At 45.3% G+C, this 21,480-nt stretch overlaps 1 protein-coding gene across 6 annotated transcripts in view; it reads left to right on the top strand.

Moving 5' to 3' along the window:
* The window catches only part of GDPD5 (glycerophosphodiester phosphodiesterase domain containing 5), a 193,796-nt gene that overhangs the window by 48,707 nt on the left and 123,609 nt on the right, over window positions 1-21,480 (top strand). For all 6 annotated transcript variants that reach the window (XM_054188891.1, XM_054188892.1, XM_054188893.1 and 3 more), the window contains one exon: window positions 19,553-19,727. In XM_054188891.1, the coding sequence (XP_054044866.1) occupies window positions 19,611-19,727 (117 nt within the window). In that variant the 5' untranslated portion in view covers window positions 19,553-19,610. The remainder of the gene's footprint in view (window positions 1-19,552; window positions 19,728-21,480) is intronic.

Here is a 21,480-nt window from a genome sequence, read left to right as displayed (position 1 = left end):
TTTCACGTTGGCTAGTAAGCAATAGCTTGTTCTATTTGCTTCCTGTGTTTTCACGGAATCAGGGAATGGTTTGGGTGGGAAGGGACCTTCAAAGGCCATCTAGTCCAACCCCCCTGCAATAAGCAGGGACATCTTCAACTAGACCAGGTTGCTCAGAGCCTCGTCCAACCTGGCCTGGAATGTTTCCAGGGATGGGGCATCTCCCACCTCTCTGGGCAACCTGGGCCAGTGTCTCACCACCCTCATGGTACTTATAATACTTGGAGATGGCAGCTCTCAGTGCATGGGTATTCCTTGCTCATCAATGTTCTTGCACAATGTAGTTGCCACCAGTGTGTCAGTGGCAGCTCTGGGCAGGAGGCAGCCTAGGACTGGTCACACTGGTCCTACCGGTGCAATGGGCAACATAGTCTAGCTGTGTTTTCTGCGGAACAGGACTGTGTTTTGCCTTGATTGATGAGATGAGGAAATTAAGGCTTACAAGCATGTATCCAGAGCTATAGGGCCCCAGTGTTCTCAATTCATACTTGAAATGAGTTAAATGGTTTTGGTTCAGCTTCTTCTCTTCTGTGAGAATGCTCTTCCTCTAACTGAACTTGGCTTAGAAAACATGGATCCTGGCTACCTTGTAAGGGCAGATTTTTGGGTGCTGAGAGCTCGATGCTCCTCTGAGCTCAAGTGGGTTTGTAAGCCTGGCTCTGATCAAGCAGTCTGCAGAACAGAAAATGTTCCTCTGTAACTTGCTGTCAAGCAATTTCTGAGAACTCATAGGAATGCTAAGCCTGGGTTTTGGGTCAGAGTCTTACGTTCCTTGAAGAAAGTGATTTATGTACACGAATATAAAATTATAGAATAAATAGTTCAGCTTGAGAGGGAGCTCTGGAGGTCATCTAGCCCAATCACTTGCTAAGGTCAGTGATGAAATCATCTGAAGAGTAAGTTGATCCAAATAACCCTGACAGCTGAATCTTGTGGGTTGCCAGAGCCTCATACGATGTTGCAGGATGTGTAGGCTAGCTCCAAAAGCCCTGCTAGATTAGCAGAAGCCACCATAACCCCACCTTGTATCACACAGAAAAGTGTGAGGCAAGGGTCTGTGTCTGCTGTGGTCTTGATGAATCTACAATTCACAATAAAATAAAGTAAAAATCAAGTGTTCTTTGAATTGGCTAGAAAAGGAGAAGTTTTCTAGCAGTTGCTTAGATTTCTTTTGGCCTGCTTTGAAATAGAAGTAGTAAATTCAGGGGTTCACCTGTAAAGGGCAGAAAGAATATGCAGAGTTTGACTCATGTCTCTCACTTGACGCCTATAGGCTTAGAAGAGCCAAGGAAGGTAACTAGTTTTACTCAATTAGGTTTAGTGGGTGCAGAGATTGGAATTACTTTTTTCATGAATTAGGCATCTTCTGTCTCATCTGCCCTTGGGACTTCTTGATAAGCTTCTTGTTGACTTGAAGATGCATGTATTTTTTTTTTCTCCCCAGCTTGGCTGGCTTAAGAGCTTCTGAAACTAGGTTTACATGATATCTGAGCTGTGGTTTAACCATGTTGGAAAAGGTGAGACACTATAGGTGTTGTTTCACAGTCATTCCATTCAGTGCCTTTTCAGGAGAAACAGTCACTGATGAGAAGTGCTCTGTGGTCCAATGCCTGAAATACCTTAATTTGGGGGAGCTATGTGGTTTGTTTTACATCTCTGAAATGAGTAGTTTCAATAAGGCTGGGGCTGATAGAGACCTGGAAGATGTGCTAGTAATGCTAGAATTCAGCTCAGAGAAGGAAGCGCTTCTTTTCCCATTGTAACCCAGAAGGACTCTTACATAACTGTTCTTAAACCAGCTTAAGAGATAGCGGAGATGGGGGAAAAAAATAAAACTCTAGTCAAACATATTGCTGATAAGCCCACAGAATCAAAAAATAGGATGATGGTACTGGGAATGAAGAAGGAGCTCTTGGAGGGAATGGCCTGCTGGAGATTAACAGAGAAATTCAAGCGACCATCAAATCAACCATGAGCCAGGGGGACTTGCTATTGCACGTCAGCTGGACTGTAATGTAGATGTGAAGACACCCATGATGGTTTATAAATTGTGTCCTAGCTGGAAAAAAAAGTCTTCTAGTTCTGGCAAGCATTGTGGATGCTCTTGTATCTCCTATGCCTTACCTAGACCATGACGCCCACATCCCATGGATGCAGGGGAAACTGGAAGTCTGAAACTCCTGCAGTGATGAAGCAGGCTGGGCGTGCGTGCCAGATTCCCTTTTTTTCAGTTGAAAATAGTTCTTAAGACACACAGAAACAGCTAGATCACCAGGCTTGGGAACAAAGACATGAAGCAAGCTTAATTTTTTTTTTTTTCTCCCATTTCTTTCTTTCTTTTTCTTCTTGCTGGTAGATTAACCTGCTGACTTGTTATGCCAGCGCAGATCCTTCTGCCTTGTGCTTTCAATGAGTCCTTGAGAGCTAGCAGCATCCTGGCCGCTTTTACAACTGGAATGATTGTGTCAGGCCCTATAAACACCTTGTAAGGACTGGGAAAAGTGATTGACCTTGGGAATTTCTTACCCAGAAATACTTTGAGGGGAAGGCTTGTTGGCTTGGAGGGTGCTTGAGGGGGATTTTCTGAACTTGGTACAAACAATGGTCTCAAAAAAAATTATCGTTCTTGTTGATTTTTATTTTTTTTTATTCCCTGCCCCTTAGGTAGTTCTTTACCCTGTTAGTGATGGGTATTTTATGTTACAACCTTGTGCAAATCTGAATAAATTAATTCTTGCTAAATGCAGTCTTTTTTTTTCCCTGATGCGCATTTTCCCATTAATGGCTTGAAGCATGAGTGGTGAGTTGGGATTCTTCCTCCTCCTCTTCCTCACTGTGTAAACAGATGCTTCTTTCCCTGTTACTCTGTGCTTTCACCATCAGGCCCAGCCTCCCCGGTGTTTACACCTCTGACTTCCTAATTTCCGAATTCCATCTTCCTCTCCCCTTCTCCAGTCTGACCAGTTACCCAGCTGAGAAATGCTCTCTGCAGCCTTCCACTACAGTCTCTGGTATGGCAAAGAGATAAATACTCTCCTTCTCTTTTCTACACCCATATATACCTCTCTAGTCTGGAAGTTACCATTTTCTCAGGAAAAAAGTCTCCAGTTTTAATTTTCTTTGCTTCTTGGCCAGCTCTTTTCCTTCAGAATTAAGAGTCTTCTGGTTTATCAATTCTGGATGCTGGTGGCTTTGAACTCGGGTGTTTTCATCCAGGGAACAGCAATTTTTATGTTGCTTTGCCCTTGAGTTTCGGTAATGTGTAAGAACTATTCCAACAAAAAGAAAGGTATTGCGCGTGGTCTTTTTTGTTTGGTTTGGGTTTTTTGGTTTGCTTCTAGTGTTTATAAAGCCTAATCCTGAAGTTTCTTGTTGAATTCACACTTGCAGAAACGCTGTTTTGGGTACTTGTTGCTTTCTCTTAATTTGAATATACCAGTATTTTTTCAGGACCTTTTCAGTATGTTCAAGAGGGTGGCAGAAACTGGGTTGGCCATCCATCCATCCAAGTTATTTAATGTGAGATGTTCTCAATGTTTTACTTTTTAACCAAAAAAAAAGTTGACCCAAGAGTAAAGGAGGTCTAGTTTCTTTGGGACTTATTTCCAATCTTTAATCTTTTCTTCCTTTCTTCCTTTCATGTCTCCAGCTGTACGTACTGACAAGTCTTTGACAGCAAGCTGGACTAGAATGGCACTTCTTCTGGGGGGGAGGTTCATTTGATCTTTTCCCACCTGGCAGCAACTCCTCTTGGAGAGCTTGCCAGTGTGTAACCGCTTCGTGGGCTGGAAGAGTCTGATGCTCCAGGGCACTGCTGCTTGGGGAGGGAAGGAAGGGTAGGGGAGAACAGGAAGAGAGACACTTATGAAATCACACTGTTTTCTCAGGAAAACGAGCTGAAAGTAAAGATATTTTTAGCTCTTGGCTAGTAGAAGGAAATCTGCCTTTTTTCTGCAGACAGTAGCTTTCCTCAATGTTCCTATCGAGACAGGCTCTTAATCTGAATTGACTGCAGAGGAAAACCCGAGGTGGCTTACTAGAAGTGAAGTAGGCTGAATTGGAAGCCATTTCATCCTGGAAATGCTACGTTTGTGTGCAGCTGGCTTGCCCTTTCAAGTTACGTAGGCTAAACTTCCTGGGAACCTCTTAATAAATAAACCCTGGGGGAAGTGCGTGTGTGTGAGAATAATAATAATAAAAAAATGCTTTTCTGTGGGAGTTCTGTGCTCTGGAAAGTCCTCCTCTGCTTTCCTGGGATGTAGCTGCTTTTTGGGCTGTATTCCAGATGTGTGAGGTGCCTGACCCATCTGGGTAGGTGCTTCTGTCTTCAGAGCAAGTGTAGCTGTAGCTTTGAGGACTAGCACATGTTTCTCTTGCATCCTTGCTGCTGGCATAAGGGTGGTTCATCAAAAGATGTGCAGGACGCCTTTTTTATTTGTGTGGGTTTTTTTTCCCCCTTTTTCTGGTGCTGAAAGGTCTGCCTTGAGGAGTGCCCTTGTCTTTGTGGTGACATCTATGTCTTTCTAGGTAGGAAAGGAAAGGTCATCTCGTTGAATGAACACATGCTCCCTCGTGGTCAGTCTTATTAGCACTGCCTGAATGTTTGCATAACTGATCTTTAGTCTGTGATGCTGAGCACTCTGCCCTGGTAGAAATCCGGGTAGTTTTTATTTTCACTACAGCAATATCACAGAGCTACTTAAGAAAAATGAACTTTCAGCCTCTCCTTTTTCTGAGGCCTTTTCCTAGAAAGCTTAGTGTTTAACAAGGAAGGGAAGAGAAATACTGGTGCTGTTGCATCCTGGCCTCTGGGCTCCTGTGGGACTTGCTGCTCCAGATGTTTGGATGAGCTGCTCTGGGCTGGAAGCAATTCCCACCAAACTACATAGCTATGTATTAATGGACCACTTGGGGTCTTGCCTCAAACCCATGTTCTCTGTAGCATGAGGCTGAGGATCATAAGCAATGACCTCAGTGGGCATTAGTGCTTTGAAGCACGGCAGATGGAGAGCTTTGTGCCAGCATCCCAGACCCCATGGCTCATCATAACCTGGCCACAGTTTGCTCTGGATGTCTTTGACCGACATCAATAACCTGCTGGCTGTGAATGAGGCGGGGGAAGGATGTAGAAGTGGCTGTAAGGATGGGCAGCAATGCTGATCATTTCACAAGTTACAAGGTACCCCTATTCTTTATGATTTACTGGCTACCCAAATAACTCCTGTTTAGCTTTGCGTAGGGTTTCACTGGAGGTGGGGTGGAGGGAAGACCGTTGCCTTGCTGTGAAGACAATTTGCAGATGTCATTGTTTCACTCTAATTATGATTATCTTGAACATGCCAGTTTGCTCATCACTGTTTGATAATGTGCTGAGTGGTGGTACCATTGGTAACCCTCTGGAAGAGTGTCAGTGATGCTGGGGAGGGCGCTGGAGTGGACTGGGTTAATGCTTGTTGTATTAAAAGTCCTCAAAAATGATTGAAAGCGCTTTGACTAATAGGTCTTGGATTTGCATCAGTAAATGAGTTTGTGAATCCCTCATGACTGGTCCTTTCCATAAGGAAAACAAGATAGTAGCTGATGTAACTGGCAGATGGAGTTCTGTTTTTTGTTTTTATTAGAACAGGACTCTCCAGGCATGGGTTGGAAACGACTGTGAGTCTCCTCTGTTAACTCTGGGAGTCACCCTGTGGCTGGAGGGGCGGTTTCCTTCCTGATTTCACCCTCGCTTCTCTTCCCTTGATGTGTCATTTCTAACATCGGAATGACCTTGACCAGCATTTTGAGATGCTCTTTGGAAAGTGAGGAGCTTTTGAGAACATCGCAACCGCTTGCCAAGTCAATTGAGAAAATTCCCTTCTGAAAGATTTATGCTTCTGCAAGCAGTAAAATCATTGTGTCCTTATTCATGTCTTCCTGAAGATCAGCTACCAGGTTTTGAAAGAATACGCACATCAGCAGTTAAGAAAATATTTACCTGGCGCTGAGTAACTGTGTGGTGGCATGGCTGTAACCTGTCTTTCGTTACTGACTCGTTTCCTTAGAGGCAATTTTCATTCGCTGTGCAGTGTCTAGGTTGAGCTTGTAAATCCTCTGGGAGGCAAACTGTCACTCCTGTCTCCTTGCATTGAACAGACTGATTTATACCGAACTGGAAAGGATTCAGTAATAACTGGAAAGAAGCTTTAGGAGCGCGAGGCAAACCTGTGCTTTATTGAGCATCTTTGAAACAGAAGAGGGATGTTAGCCCTTGCTCTGCCAGAAGCCAAAATATCGAGGGAGGGAGGGAGGGGATGGGGTGTATGAATATCTCATTTTTCTGATATTGTTTTTGTTTCCATGTTTTTCTTTTTTCAAGTGAGCGGAAAGCTGTAGTGGAGGGGATGAAATGGAAACAGCCAATTGGGCGAGTCTGCCCTGACAACTCGTCAGAAGGGGATTATTGTATCACAGATGGAATAGCTGTGGGGGGCTACACGTTAAATTCAGAGTCGCTTTATGAGAAAGGCTTCCAGAACGTGCTGTAGCTTCTTGGTTGAAAAACCTGCATGTGCATTCTGGTAGTTGAAGCTCCTGTTGGGCCTAGCACTCAACATTTCATTTAATCTTGGATCCATTTCCTTACTCGGGTGGGAGGGGACCTCAGAAGGGCTCTGCTCCATCTCACCCTGCTTAAAGCAAGGTCAGTGCTGAGCTCAGGCCAGGTTACTCAGAGATGTGTCCAAACAGGGCTTGAAAACCTCCCAGGATGGACCTTGTACAACCGTTCAGAGATAACTCTAGCACTGAGAGTCTTCCTGAGTCAGTAGCGGTATCTTCATGTTTGAGAGATATGGTGCACGTGTCTGCCATGAAACTTTCAAACTGCTTTCAGAGCTCACACCACATTTGGCATTCCCAAGCATGTAACAGCAGCTCCCATTGTTTCTTCATATCGCATGCATTCATGCTCTTGTTTTTGCTGAGAACTTTGGTATTTCCCACCCCATGCCTGTATTATAAAGATCAGTCAACAGTCCTTCTACATTCATCTCCTAATCTAGGCTGACTTTGTTTGTTGAACTCTCCTGGGCTTCATCAGTTTGCTCATGGCTTTTTAGAGTGCTCTATCCAAAAGTGAATACCTAGAAGCCCTTCCCAGTGTCCAATGGTCTGTCTTGATTGCTCCAAATCAGTCTGGTTGCGATGAGAAGGAAACAAGAAGTGCTAGCGCCAGAAGCTCTCCAAAATCAGGGAGATAGAGTTGATTTCTTGTGAGTCTTTCACGTCACCGAATCCTGCTGACTGTCTTCTCTTTTGATTACTTTGGCCGCAGCACATCCAGTGTGTTTGTAGTGGGAAGGAGTTTGTTGAGCGATTAGAGTCTTATCAAATTAATTTATGCGCTCTTGGCGTAGGAAGCCAAAACAGTATCCGGCTTGTAGAACAAGGGAGCTACAGAGGAGCAGCTAACCGCTGTGGAGCAGTGAGTGTTTGCTTTGGAAATGGAAGCAGGAATGACATCTTGGAAGGCGTGGAGGGATTAGCTCTTGTGCGTGCAGCTCTTGTTGCCGATGTGATGGGTGAGGGTACTTTGGTGCTGTGACACGTGTTGGTTGCGTGCAGAATGGGAGGGAAGGAGCAGCGAGTACGTGAAAGCCAGTTTGCTCCTTGGCTAATTTAGCTTCTCTGCTGCTTAAGAACAGTTCTTGAAGAATGTTTCTTGCAGCTGTATGGAAGGAATCAATCATAGGAAATAAAGAGCTTGTAATCCATTTAACTAGGACTTTCCACCTCTCATTAAGCCAGAGACATTCATGCTTAATGCTCTGGATAGCAGTTGCACAGCAGACGTGCAGAGTATTGATTGTAAAATGAATCTTGCTGGGTTTCTTTTTTTTTTCCCCCTTACTGTTTCAATTAAAGTGCGTGCAGTGGGTGTGGAGGAATTCTGCTCATTCTCAGATGAGTGCTATTGGCATGGTTCGTGCAGTTCTCTTCTTCTCCTACTGGCTTGAACCAAATTTTCAGCAGTGCAGCAGGGGATGTGTCTTAAGGAAAGCAGATGACAAGCCCTCTACAGCAATGTGTTGGACAGGCTGCTCCTTTAGCTGCTAACACCTTCCAGAGAAGATTAAACTGGCCCTTGGAGGGCCAGCTAATGCAACACACTTGTGATTATGGCAAACTCTTCAGGGGTGTGTGTAGGAAAGGGTAATCGGGGAGGGGGGAGAAAAACTTCTCTGTAAAGGAAACTGCTTGTCAGGGTGTGCATGTTCAAAACCAGTTCTGTTTCCACTTAATTCCTCAGCAAAAACACATGCTGAGAAATGGATAAGGCTTGGTATAAACTTTTGGTTTGCAGCTTAGTTAAGATGGCAAAACTCTTGGAGTCTGTGGAGAGAAAAAATATTATGCCATCGTTGTAATTTCTTAAATATATTTTAATTCCTTGTCTGCGCTTGAGCCCCTTCATAATTTTCTTCGACATCTAGCTGTACTTTCCTGGGTCTTGTTGTCTTCTTCCATTGATGGCTCTTCCTCTCTTCTCTCACCTTGGCTGTCTTTGTGCCCAGGTTGAACATGGGGTGTCCTATTCAAGACACAGCCTCCCTCCCCTTCCAGCTTCTCCCAGATCTATTCAGTGCTTTCACAGAATCCCAGGATGATAGGGGTTGGAAGGGACCTCTGGAGACCATCCAGTCCAACCCCCTGCCAGAGCAGGGTCACCCAGAGCAGGTGGCACAGGAACACGTCCAGGTGGGTTTGGAATGTCTCCAGAGATGGAGACTCCACCACCTCTCTGGGCAGCCTGTGCCAGGGCTCTGCCACCCTCACAGGAAAGAAGTTCCTCCTCATGTTTAGGCGGAACTTCCTATGTTCATGTTTTTCTCCCTTGTCCTGTCTCTGGGCACCACTGAGAAGAGCCTGGCCCCATCCTCCTGACACCCACCCTTTAAGTATTTATAAGCATTGATAAGATTCCCCCAGATTTTTCCAGACTGAAAAGACCCAAGTCCCTCAGCCTTTCTTCATAAGAGAGGTGTTCCAGTCCCCTCAGCATCTTTGCAGCCCTTTGCTGTCCCCTCTCCAGCAGTTCCCTGTCCTTCTTGAACCAGAGATCCCAGAGCTTTCCTGCCGTGTCTCTTTGGTGTTGTGGCTCAGATACCTCCTCTTCTATGTCTTCTGCCAAGATCAATGGCCACTTCTGGTGCTCTCTGGGTCCTTGTGTTGTCTCAGCCCAGCTTAACTGTTGAGCTGGTATTTTGCATTTTTTAACTGTTGAACTGCTGTGTTCTTGTACAGACCTAAATATTTCTGGGATGTTGTCCCAAGGTGACTCCACCAGGCACAGTGCCAAGGCAGTGCTTACTGCTGCTCCAAAGAGATGTGCTGTGTTGACTTTTAGTGTGATCTGCACATCTGCCTCCCTGGTAGAGCTGATGGCCTGAGACCAGACGTGTACCGGAGTTACTGTGCCTACATGTGTCTGGGGAAGTCAGGGGGTGCATTTGTGTGCATTTAGGACTGTGCCTAGCAAAAGTCCTCTGCATCCAACCTCCTTCTTTGGTTGGTGCTGGCTGTAACCTGGAGGTTCCTCCCTGCGGTCTCTCCACTGTTTACCGGCAGTGGGATTAATGGTTGGCTGTTGTAACGTGGAAACTCCCAACTGCCTCCTGGATGCTGCCCTCCCTCTTCTCAAACACCACCATCCCCACTGGTTGGAGTACTGCTTGAATGCAGGAAAACTTTAGCAAAGTGACTGGTATATCTTCTGGTTTATCTGGCTAAGGGTTTTGGAGCCCTCATAATGAGCAGCACTAGGATGTCCTCACCACTCTTATGACTTAACCAATCAGCTCCTCCTGGTGCCCGGCTGAACTTTTCAATGTGTCAAGCCCATCTTTCTGAGGGACAAAAAAAAGCACACTGTGATCTCTTTTTATTTGGTCTTCCTGGATGCCACCAAGAAGCTCCTTCAAGGCGATACTGGCAATGCCCTTGTGGAAAGTCTAGTTGGCTTGTTCTTGGACAGTGAAACAAACTTGGTGTCTGCTAAAGTCCACTGATTTCCTGCCAGCTTCTAGCTTGGTAGTTAGAAGAGTGTTGGCTCAGTAGGGTTGGGGTATATTCTCTCACAGTGTAAAGGTTGTGCAGTGATTGGGCTGCACATAAAATTGCTTGCATTTCTACTTGTGGTCAGTGACCCTGATGCAGGACTGAGACTCCTGGATTTTCTGAGCCAGAAAGCACTGTGTATAGGGCTAATTAACTCCTTGGCATGGGAATTCAGGGTGTTGCTGTTACTGCCTTTATCAATCTTTCTACTCCCTTTCAGCTTTGCTTACAACTGAATTCATCATTATTCCATTGCTGTAACATAAATGTTTCTGTGCCTGCTGAACACTAACTTATCTTGCCTGACATTTGCTGGCCTCTCTTGTCAAGCACAGAAGATGCCCTCCTGTGGGCACCCCAACTTGGGCCTCCCTTATGACATAGACTCAGAGAGAGGGAAGCAGACTCTTGACAGATCCATCAGGTACCCTGAGGTGGCATCAGCTCTATCCATGTCACCTAATGCATTTTTCTAGCTTGTTTGGGTACTTTCAACACGTCCCCAACCATCTCTCTCTGGAGTGGCTAACAGCTGACTTTCTCTGCCAGGAAGAATGGGGTTTTACACCTCTTGGGCTGCTTAAAACTTCTCTTTGCTACTTCTAAAAACCAAAAACCTCATTAGACTTGCAGATGTGAAAAATTCATGAGTTGCTGCCCTCTTTCCACCAGCGCCCAGAAGAACAAACTCTTCTCATACTTGGGTTGCCAGGAAGTCTTTGGCAGGGGGGACCAAAAGTATCCCATGTTTTTTCGTAATGAAAAGTCTTCATGTCCCACCTATATTTTGCCTGTTCCTTCTAGCAACTTCAGAACCTGTTTGTGGTTCCACCTGATTTTTTAGATTTATTTATTTTTAAGCATAGCAGAGGTGTGGGACACAAGGCTCACAGGGCTTCTTAAAAATGAGTAGCATGGAGGAGATATTAGCCAAACAGGCAAAAGGGAAAAAGGGAAGCTGTGTTTTGAGGTCTCTCTTGGTAAGCCATAGAGGTTTATTACACAGGAACTACCTCCTTGGCAGGAAAAGCCTTTCGCAGGGTTCATGTTTCGGCCACTCAGATCTCACCATGAAGCAGAGGCTTGAAAAGATGGTCTCTGCTGCATCAGCCTGCTCTCAGAGCTGTTGTGCTTTAGAAAATCAACCAATAAACATCAAAGTAAGCGACATGTACTCTTTGGACTTCTATAATTAGGGAAGCCTTGGAGATGTTGGACGTCTTATTTATCACCTGTTCATATCTGAAGTGACTTTAGTCTCCTTTGTGCAGAAATCTTTGGTCTGCATTATGTCTTTTTTTCTCTGATTCTGGAGATGTGTCTAGGCAACACAGCATCCCAGGTGAATGTGTCAAGTGTCCTCACCATTCTTCTGCTGATATCCAACTTTTTGTTGGCTTTCCAAATTTGTGTGCATGAAGGAGAACTCGTGAGCTTGTTGGACTGGTTTCCAGTGAAAAGTCACTTAGAAACCACGTGGGCACAGCTCATGGGGCTCCTTGCACGTCAACTCTCATCTGTTATCAGCTTGGTCTCCATTCCTGCATATCTGTCTAAGAGGAATCTGAACTGACCGTGATCTGGATTTTTTGTGCCTGGTCCATCCCTAGTGGTCTTTGCCAAGGCAAAGAAAGTAGCTTCATCTTTGTCTTGGACATCATAGTTGGCACCTGGGGTTATTGCAGAACCTTATTCCTGCTGTCTTTTGAGGATATACAGATGCAAACTGCTATTTAGGTGGAAATCAAACTAAACAAGGAATTCTCTTATTAAGACCAAGTTTGCTACATGCTGTGATCCATCTCCTCGAGGACATGCTGGTAGGGACAGACTCTGCCGTGACGTGCCGGTGCAGGTACGACCTGAAGTCAGGCAATGTGTGACCACCACTGCTATCACAGACAAAAATGCAGCACAGTCCTACTAATATTGAAAAGGTCTGTGTAACTGGCATTGGTTGTTTCTCAGCCCGGGGGAGGGAGAGAACCTGTTTCTCCTCAACGGCTTTGCAGCAGATATTGGGTCTTCAGAGCTGTGCTGAGGCTTCAACTTGCAAGGCTTTATTGCAAAGGCTTCTGCAGAAAGCAGAGATTGCATTTGGTTATTGCTCTGCAAGAAGTTTGTACAGGTTTTTCCGGTGTCCTGTTCCGCTTCTTCAAACCTCTTTAAAATGCTAGGCACCCAGTGTGCCCTTAGTTTGTGGAAAACGTTAAGAAGCTAGAGTGCAGAGGGCGTTAGTACGTTCAGTGCTTATTTATTTAGGGAGATTAAAGTCTAAGTTTTTCTTTTGTAATCCCTTTGAAGTGTTTATCTTTTGAAGTCTGAATTCTCATTAACTGGAAGCGTACAACCCCCAAACTACATGCTGCCCTAGTTTCAAAGCGTTAATTTAAAAAAAAAAAATAAAAATATTTAAGAACAATAAACAACAGGTCAGACCAATAGGGGCTACACGTCAGCCAGATCCTGGCTATTTGGGTCATCACTTGCCACTTTGTGAATCAAAGTGGCTCTGCAGGCTATCGCCCTGGGTTAGGATGTAGTCACAGGGTTTTGGCATCACTGGGCATCAGGGAGACAGTGATGTTCCCCTTCAGCAGTGTAAGAGTTCTCTGATAGATCAAGACATGGCCTGTAGACCTCTCTTTCATTATTTTTATTTGTTTTTGTTTCTCCCCCCGCCTCTGCTATTTTCTGTCATTGGGGCAGCAGCATGTAGCTTTTAGGGCAAAGGTGTTTTGCCAGTGTGTGCTTTCCTGCCACAATTGCAGAAACGCACGTGCACGTGGCAAGGAACACTTTGCTTCAGATTATCTTTTTGTTGTTGTTTGCCAGGGAAACATTTTAGATGGCAACTAGCATTTTAACATATCTGCTGCTTTTATTTGTGCAGGGACTCTTCAGCATTATCTATGTAAAACAACACTTGTAGCCTTGGAAAAGTGGGTGGGAGACCTCTAACCCAACCCACGAGCAATGTGTTTGTTGGAAAGAAGAACCCCACTGGGTCATCAGGAGGTTTTCAGCAATCAGGAGGGTTGTCACAGCCGTTATTTGGGCACCTTCCACTGCTGAAATGCATCATCTCAGCAGTTGAGGCTGTTTATGGCTTTGGGGTGTTCTCTTACTATTCCTGCCTTGAAATTAAATCTTGATCTTGCAAGTTGAGATGTTCTGGGTCTGGGCCAACAAAATGTGGAAAGTGCTGCTCAGTGTGTGTGTGTACATATAGATTTCCTCCTGTGGGAACGGCTGTAGCAAACATCCCTCTAAGAGTTGTTCTGTTATTAAACAGATGGCGATATTGTCCCTCTTCCACTTCCATCTTCCAAGTCGAGGAAAGTGAAATTGCGTTACTTTGGTTTGGATGAGTTCAGTATATTAAATGAAAGATTGCTATGAAAACCATGAAGAGTCTGTGAAAGTCACAAGAATTTAGATCAGTTCCTTCTACTGCTTCAAATTGTTTCAGTCCTGGCTGGGCAATAGAAGGGATTTCTTTTTTGTGCTTAGAGCTGGAAGGTTTGCTCTGGAAGAGCTTAACTTCTATTGTTTAGAAAGCATTTAAGGAAAATCAGGATTTTCCAGTATAATTAAGGAAACAATTGATGAGAAAGCTTACAAGAATATCAATAGGGATAACTGGTTATCAGTGATGTTCTCACCAAATCGGTATAGGTAATTATTTGCTTAACAGGGTTTAAAGTGTAACTAGCTTGATAGCAATTTTAATAAGAGATGGAGATGTTGAAATTATACAGAGATTCTTGATAAACAGTGATCCCATGAGTCACCAGTGAGAGGAAAAACACTTCTTTTAATGTGGAAATTGGTAGAATCTGTCAAAGCTCTCTTAAAATGGGTTAGCTAAAAAAAAAATAATAATCTCAAACAGCATTGGAGACTGTATTTTCTGCATTTATTTGATTTATTTGCATTGCAAGTAGGGCGAGTTTCCTTGGGCCTGATTTTTGGGAGATTGCGCCTTGTGTGCTTGGGCCTTTTGAGTGTCCCATTGCTGTGATGGCCTTTTGGCCTCTCCAGATAGGGAGGGAGCACACGGAGGTATGGCTGTGACGGCGATTGCATTTCTCTACTGTCCCCCTATGCTCTCCAAACAAATTTGCCTTTCTGAAACCATGGGAGCCTCCTCATGGAAAGCCTGCACTTCCCGTTTGCTGGGTCTTTCCAGCAGTATCTTGATGGATGGAGGTGTAGAAGACCATGGGTCTCCTCTTCCCCAAGTGCTTGGGTTTGTGCACTCCAGCATCTCTGTAGACTTCAGGAGTCGTAAGCATGCATTAAAGCATCCTTGGCTACGTTTTTGTTCTTTCTTGGATGTGCTGATCCAATTTAGGAGCCCTTGGAAGGCTCAAGCAAGGAGTCGTGTACTTATTGTACTGAACCAGCCTAGCCCTTTGGAAGAAGGCTGGAGGCAGCAGGTCAAAGTAAGACAGGCAGAACCCATAGCTGTTGCCTCTCCCTCCCAAACCACCCTGACTAAACCACTTGGGTATTTGGAATAGTGGTGTCGGTAGTGTTGCTGGATGTGCGGTAAGCCGCTTGTCTCTGGGTTATTAAAAGCTTTGTCCCAAGATGCTGAATGAGATCAGTGTGACCTGTGTGAAACTGGGTCAACAGGGAAAAAAAAAAAATCTCAAGGGGGGATTAGAGGGGAGGGGAGGGACTGTACCAAGCCGGGTGAAAGGGTTAGGTGCTGCTAAACCTGCTATTCCGTGTCTTCATTCACATTATTTACTCAGAACTTGTGCTGTTGCTCTTCCCTTTGCTAAAATGATAGCTTTAGAGGTGGTGTAACAATTGGTCCTGATCGCTCTGTTCCCTCTCCACTCCAGGTATTGCTCTAAGGCAACAGGGATGGAGGAGTTAACTCAGAGACAAAAAGCCAGATTTTTAGGCCAAATCTCCCCAGAGAGCTTCCCTTTTAAACTTTCAATTTGAATTCTCTCTTGCCTTTTTTTTTTCTCCAAAGCTGTTTGGAAAGGAATAATGTGTCACAGGCTGTAACGGATACCTGCAGTCCAGTATCTCAGGAATGCAACATGTGCTAATTAGGCATCCTGGAGCCTTCAGAAAATGCTCCTGCTGTATTTGCAGATGGAGTCTACCCTGCTCCCGCTTTTTGGGCAAGCTGGCTGGCAAACTCTGTTGTTCCGCTTAAAGAAGTTTGTAGCCACTGGCAGATGATGGATCTTTAAAGTCAAGGCTGATAGGTTGTGTGGGTTTGTGTTTTCTGTTTTATTTCCTCCTCCCTTCTGGTGCGTGTTGCTGAATTTGAATAATTAATGTATGTTGTCTTGCTTCCTGTTTTCATTTCTGTATGTAATGCTAACCAGCAGAGGTTTGAATCATTCATAGCCTGCTTTCTCCACCGCAAAGCTGTAAATGTCATGGGAACAGTGATTGTAAGGTATGGACTTTCTGCTTCTCTCCATTAAATCCATTTCTGGAAGCAGGAGTAGTAAGTATTTAGTCCGTGATCTTGGCCAAGCAAGGATCTCTGGACAGATGGTATCAGTGGGGTTTCTCTCGAGCAGCATCTTGCTGTGCTTCAGTCTCCTCCTGCGTCTCCTGTTACTGCTCAGGTGTCTGTGTGTGCGGTGGGGAGGATGGGTGCTGTGTTTTGTGTTTGCATTTCTGCTGTGGGCTTCTATGCATCTGCCCGTGACGTTCATGGAGAAGAGGGAATGATTTTTTGGCTTGTAGGTTGTGCCTCGTGCAATCCAACTGCATTTAGGAATGGCTTTTTAAAAAAACGCGTGTTGGATTTCTTCTTTGTGCTTTTCCTGGCTGCTTTTAATGGAGAGCAGACTGAATCTGTGGGCTCCTATAGCATTTGCCTGTTCTGGGGTTCAGCGAGGAACCACGGTGGGAGCTTCACTTGGTGGCTTATGGAGCCTTTTCACCAGTATTTTTCTCTTGCTTGTAATTTTTATCCTCTTGGTTGCTTTTAGTGGCTTCTGCTGCTCTTAAAACCTTCCAACAGTGCCTGCTGGTGATGGTGTTGGTGGGAAGGTGTGCTTCTGGGTTGCCCTTTTGTGCTGAAAACACCTGTGTCCCTCCTGGGCTCTGCCAGGAGATTGGGAGATGCTGGATTACATGCTGGTGCGGGAGGTTGGTAGATGCTCTTCAGAACTGGAAGATAAACTCAAAGCTTTTGCACCTACCCTGGCTGTTTGGGTTCCTGGTAGGATTTTTCTTCAGGGAGAAGGGTTGATTGCTGGTTCCTCTCCATCTCTGCAGTGCGCTCATACCTTATTTAAGCAATCCTGTTTGAAAAGGCTTTGCTGCCTCTGGTATTGCTGGTTGTGCAGCAAAGTTCATGCCTTTAACTGATAGCTTTGAATACGCAGTCACGAGAGGGATGTTTTGATCTTGAACAGGTTGAATCAGGGATCCTGGTGATAGTCCTGAGATGAAACTCTTCACGTACGGGCTAATTTGTGGTGGTTGCCCAAACTCACCCTATTCCCTTCCCAGCCTTATCGGTTGCCTCCTGTGAGTTGTGCTGGGAAGTTTCAGGGACTTATTTATAAGCTTCAACTTGTATTAACAGAATGATGGATCCATAGAACAAGTTACATTATTTCCAAAGGGAAGCTCCCAGGCTCCTGCCACTTCTGATGAATTGGATTTCCATTTGAAAAGTCAGGGGTTGGCAGCTGTGACACTCCGTATGCGTGTGGCTGGGGTACAGCACCGCGTCTCCGGGTGTCTGGACTGGAGAACATCTAGGGGCTTCCCAGAAGAGTGGAGTGATGAAATACTCGAGTGTAGCGCTTGTGTTGGAGTTTGCAATGCAACTCTCGTAAGCTAGCAAAAAAAAATATGTGGTCAAAGCTTTGAGAGAGAGAGATGGTCTGTCTGCCTGCTTGCTTTGCATAACTAAAGTGGGAAGAGGTGGAAATCGGTGGAGGTGCTGTCCTTTGGAGATTAATTCTTGAAGGATTTCTTGTAATGTAGCCGGCTAGGTTTTCAGGATGGTAATATGGAGTTGTTAATAGGCTGTGCGTAACTCTTATGCCCACAGCATCTCGTACATCATTCGTTGCTTAAGATCTTCAGGGCAAAGAACTATGGCTTTGTCCAAGACCCTTAAATAGCATCTAACTTTGCGTGTCCTCAGCGTTTCTGTCCTATTCTAACTGACAGTTGTTTCTGCCCACAGTGTGCTGCTGGCTCACGGGGAGGGCAGACCGGGAAACTCATTTTGTAGGGATGCTTTTGAAGCAGGCAAAAGCTGAAGATAGGAGGCAAGTTGTGCTGTGACTAATAATGCTGAGCTTTATAAATAGCAGGAGAAGAGATGAAACGCAGACAGGGAGGTGACCTCGAGCACGAGGCCATGGAAGGTGGTACAGCAGCGCTTGGGGGCAGATGAGCCGGGAGAGCGCAGGGTGACGTGACCAGCTCTCGTTTCAGACTGGATGTGTTTGTGCCTCTGTCCTGCATGTCCTCCCGGAGGGGATGGACAAAACCACGTGGGGATACGGGCCAGCTATGAACTGATAAGCAAGTTTTGCACATCTCACATCCTCTGCCTGGGTCAATGCCTCGCGCGATGCCCAGAGCGCTAGAGAGGTTTGCTGAAAGGACAAAGCTCTGTTTTGGGTGTCTGTATAAGAGGAAGGCAGAGGACCTATGGGTTGTGGGCTCTGAAGGCAGCGTGGTGACAGTCTGGTGGGCTTTGAAACCACAGCAAACAACTGGCAGGATCTGTCTGCCTCCGGGATGCTGAGTCCTGATTAGAGAAAGTCTGATCAGGGCTGTCCTAGGCTGTCAGTGTGAAGCACAGCGTGTAAATGGACACAGAGAAGGACAGAAGCTGGAAGGGTTGAGCTGTCTGTGTCCTCGTTGACATTTCTAGGTGGTGCCACAGTGTTTGCAATGCCTGCAGCATCCCGTTATGCATCGGCTGTAACGATAAAACAGTCAACCCCATTCTTGGAGGCTTCCTTACATGGGACGTGGCAATGAAAGGCTCTTAGGTGGCTAGGTTATTTCCTTAAGCCCTGTCACGCTTTGCTGATGCCGGTGAGGATGTTGCTACTCATAACTGTCACAACTTCTTGCAAGACCTGAGTGCTGGGGATCCTGTGTATAAGGAAATGAAATTTCCCCTAGAGAGGGTGCAATTTCCTTACTGCCCACGTACCACGCACGCAACTGTGCACACCCTGGAAAGGTAACCAAGCACTCTGCAAGTTCAACTGCTGCTGAGCATCACTCATCGTGCACTGACTATCCCCGCAACAGCCGTGTGTGGGGCTGCGGGTGTAGACTTGTACACCGGGAACCTGTGGAAAACCCCCTCGTGGGAGTTTAGTACAGCTGAGAGTAGTGTAACGCCACTAGGCTGGCAAACACTTGCTTTGAGGTTCCCATACCCAAGCGCTGACTCTAAGAATTAGTAAGAGCATGCAATTACTTGGTCTGTTCTTGCTATGAATCTCACCAGAGACAAAAGTGAGCATCTAAATATACATAGCTTAAAAAAACCCAGCCCTATGACGCACAAAGCGTGTAATTGATGGAGCGGAGTACCTTCCTTTGAAAAGATGATGTTTCCATGCATGGCAAATAGAGCAGTTGTATTGATCAAGACCAGGTTGGATGGGGGTCTGAGAGACCTGATCTAGTTGAAGATGTCCCTGCTCGTGGCAGGGGAGGTTGGACTAGATGGTCTTTAATGGTCCCTTCCATCCCAAACCATTCTTTGATTGCATGATTCTATTCTATGATTGGAGTCAGTCTGGTCCTTTGGGAGTGAATGATATTAGGTGGAGGGGAGGACCTTTCTCCTCGGTGAAGGCTGCAGCCAGCTCTGCATCCCTGTGAGCACTTGTTTGAGATGCACAGAAAGGGAGAGGGTAATATCTGCGTCTTCCAGCATGTGCAGAAGTGTTAGCTCCTCGTCTGGGGCTGGTTTGCCGGCTCCATAGGATGCTCAAGATAAACTGATTTAGCTTGGCTGGGTTTCAACTTTGCAGAGGTCTCTGAATCAATTTTAAGGTTGTGCTTGCAGAAGCAATGGTTCTTTACATTTCAATCGTTCATAAAAATCTAATCATCTGGGCTCCAAATAATCTGCTACTGCTCTTGCCCTTGTGTGGCTTTTCCTCCTGATAACTCCTATGAACACATTTACTTTTAGTGGTGTGGGAGAAACTGCACAAGGAAATAAAACTTGCAAACTAATTAAACTTCTCGGTCTCGTTGAGTAACAAGCCGGAGATGTTGGCAGGGCTGGGAATAGATCTGATTATCATTCCTCCTCTCAATAGCCAGAGGACATGGTTAATTATTAAATTGCTTGTTAATGTATTGAAATATTGCTTGGCATTTTTAATTTTTTTTTTCCCTCCCCACTCTTTCTTTTCTTCTCTTGCTGAAGGGTTCTCCCAGGACCTGATGGATTTCTGATACCTCGCTCCTGAGGGGCTGGAAGGAGCATGGTTAAACACCAACCGCTGCAGTACTACGAGCCACAGCTATGTTTGTCCTGTCTGACGGGGATCTACGGCTGCCGCTGGAAACGGTACCAGCGGTCACATGATGACACCACTAAGGTGGGTAGTTGACCGCATCACTTCTTCCTGATGACGTTTGGCTTGCGGATGAGTGTGGGTCTTGGTTGAAAGTGCTGGATATTTGATTATTTTTTTTGTTGTTGTTGTTGGCTTGGGTAGACCATGGAAACCACTGGTCCCATGGCTTGGAGGTCTGTGAGAAGTTCTCACCATGTGGTTGATGCAGCAGATGGGCATGGTTAGCTGGTCATGGTGCTCCAAAGGGATTGAGTGGTATGGATTTGGCCAAATCTGCCCGTATTTTCCTTTTGATACTGGGGGGACTTCTGTTTTGCTCCTTGCTTTGTGTCATATTGGTGGGCTTGTGTTTCTTTGGCTGAAATACAGTAGGAACTGTATTTCTGTGTAGTCTCTAGCTTCTGTGCATGTAAAAATAAGTTCATAGGTGGGGAAAGGCAGCAGGAGGTGAGAACTAGCTGGGGATAAATGGAGGAGCTGTTAGAGGTGACTTTTCCTTTCCCTGGATAAATGCAGTTTTTAAGAGCTCTGGCAGAGGGAATCCAGGCAGTGGGTCTGGACTCGTGCCTTCCCTGTTGTTTGGGGCGGTGAGATGGGGTCTCGGGAGACCCGATGTGTTTATAGCAAGAAATGTGAAAACACTGCTGTCAAAGCTCTGCCCTATTGCATCTTCTGGGTAATGGTTGTTGTGTATTACAGTTCTGTGCTTTCAAGCTGTCTGGGTTGTTTTTTTCTAGTGTGCTTACTACTTAAAGAAATAAAAAAAAAAAAAAAACCACACAAAACTTAAATCTCACTTCTCCTGGCAATGATCCCAGGAGATGCTTTCACTGATTTTTTTTTTTTTTTTTTGAGGGCTTAGTTTTGCTCCGGTGACTGTTAGCAGCTCTGTTTTGTTTTTTAAGTCTATAACCAGGGATGTTCCTGGCTGCGGAGTGCTTCTCGTCTGGAAAAGAGGCTGTTAAGGAGAAAACACTTCTGGGTGGCAGATCCTGTGCCAAAACCGCTCCTGGTTCTGAATTGCATCGATTGTTGGTGGTGCAGCTTGGCCGGCAGCTCCCACGGGAATTGAAAAGTCATGGCTTGCGTTTGTGCAGCGTAAAACAAATTTCCTTTTGCAAAGTAGAAATGTTGGTGCTGTTTTTCCTCCTCATTCAGTCTGGCCAGCTTAGTCGGAGTGACCGCTTCTGAGCCAGCAGAAGTTTCCTTTGAGCGAATACCCGGGCACATCCGTAGTGGAGGGTGTACTTGGGTTTTTAAGACTTTGTCAGGAAAACAGTGGGACATAATGTCTTGGCACGTGTGCATGTACTAACTTAAATATTCAAAATGCCTTATTCCATATGCCATGTGAACCAGAACATTTTGCTGCTTAGCTAAGAATCCATAGAAAAACTGCCATTGACTTAATTTTTTCAGTGAAATCTGGCCGTGCTTGCACTGATTTATTTTACCAAAAAACATCAGTGGCAGCCTTCCAATTCTACTTGGAATTTCAGTTGTTTTTCTTGTTCTAGAAAGGAATTTGTTGTGTTTAAAGTACCTGAGCTAGGCTTAAAAATATGTCCTGTCTCTGAGTCAGTCTTATTAAGGTCTGTATGAGGCCTCAACTTCCATTTTGTTGAATAGAGAAATGGTGATAATGTCGCTGTTGCAGGAGAAAAAGGAGAAAGTCTAAAATTAGCTACAGGCTATGCAAAACCAAGGTATGAAGAATCTGTTCCCATCTTGCTGTCAAAGTGCCTTGCAGGTGTTACCGCTGGAATGAGCGATT

Source organism: Rissa tridactyla, chromosome 1 (assembly GCF_028500815.1).
Source record: "Rissa tridactyla isolate bRisTri1 chromosome 1, bRisTri1.patW.cur.20221130, whole genome shotgun sequence".
Classification (NCBI taxonomy): domain Eukaryota; kingdom Metazoa; phylum Chordata; class Aves; order Charadriiformes; family Laridae; genus Rissa; species Rissa tridactyla.
The sequence above is the reverse complement of the archived record's forward strand: the minus strand, read 5'-3'. Positions and strand labels throughout refer to the sequence as shown.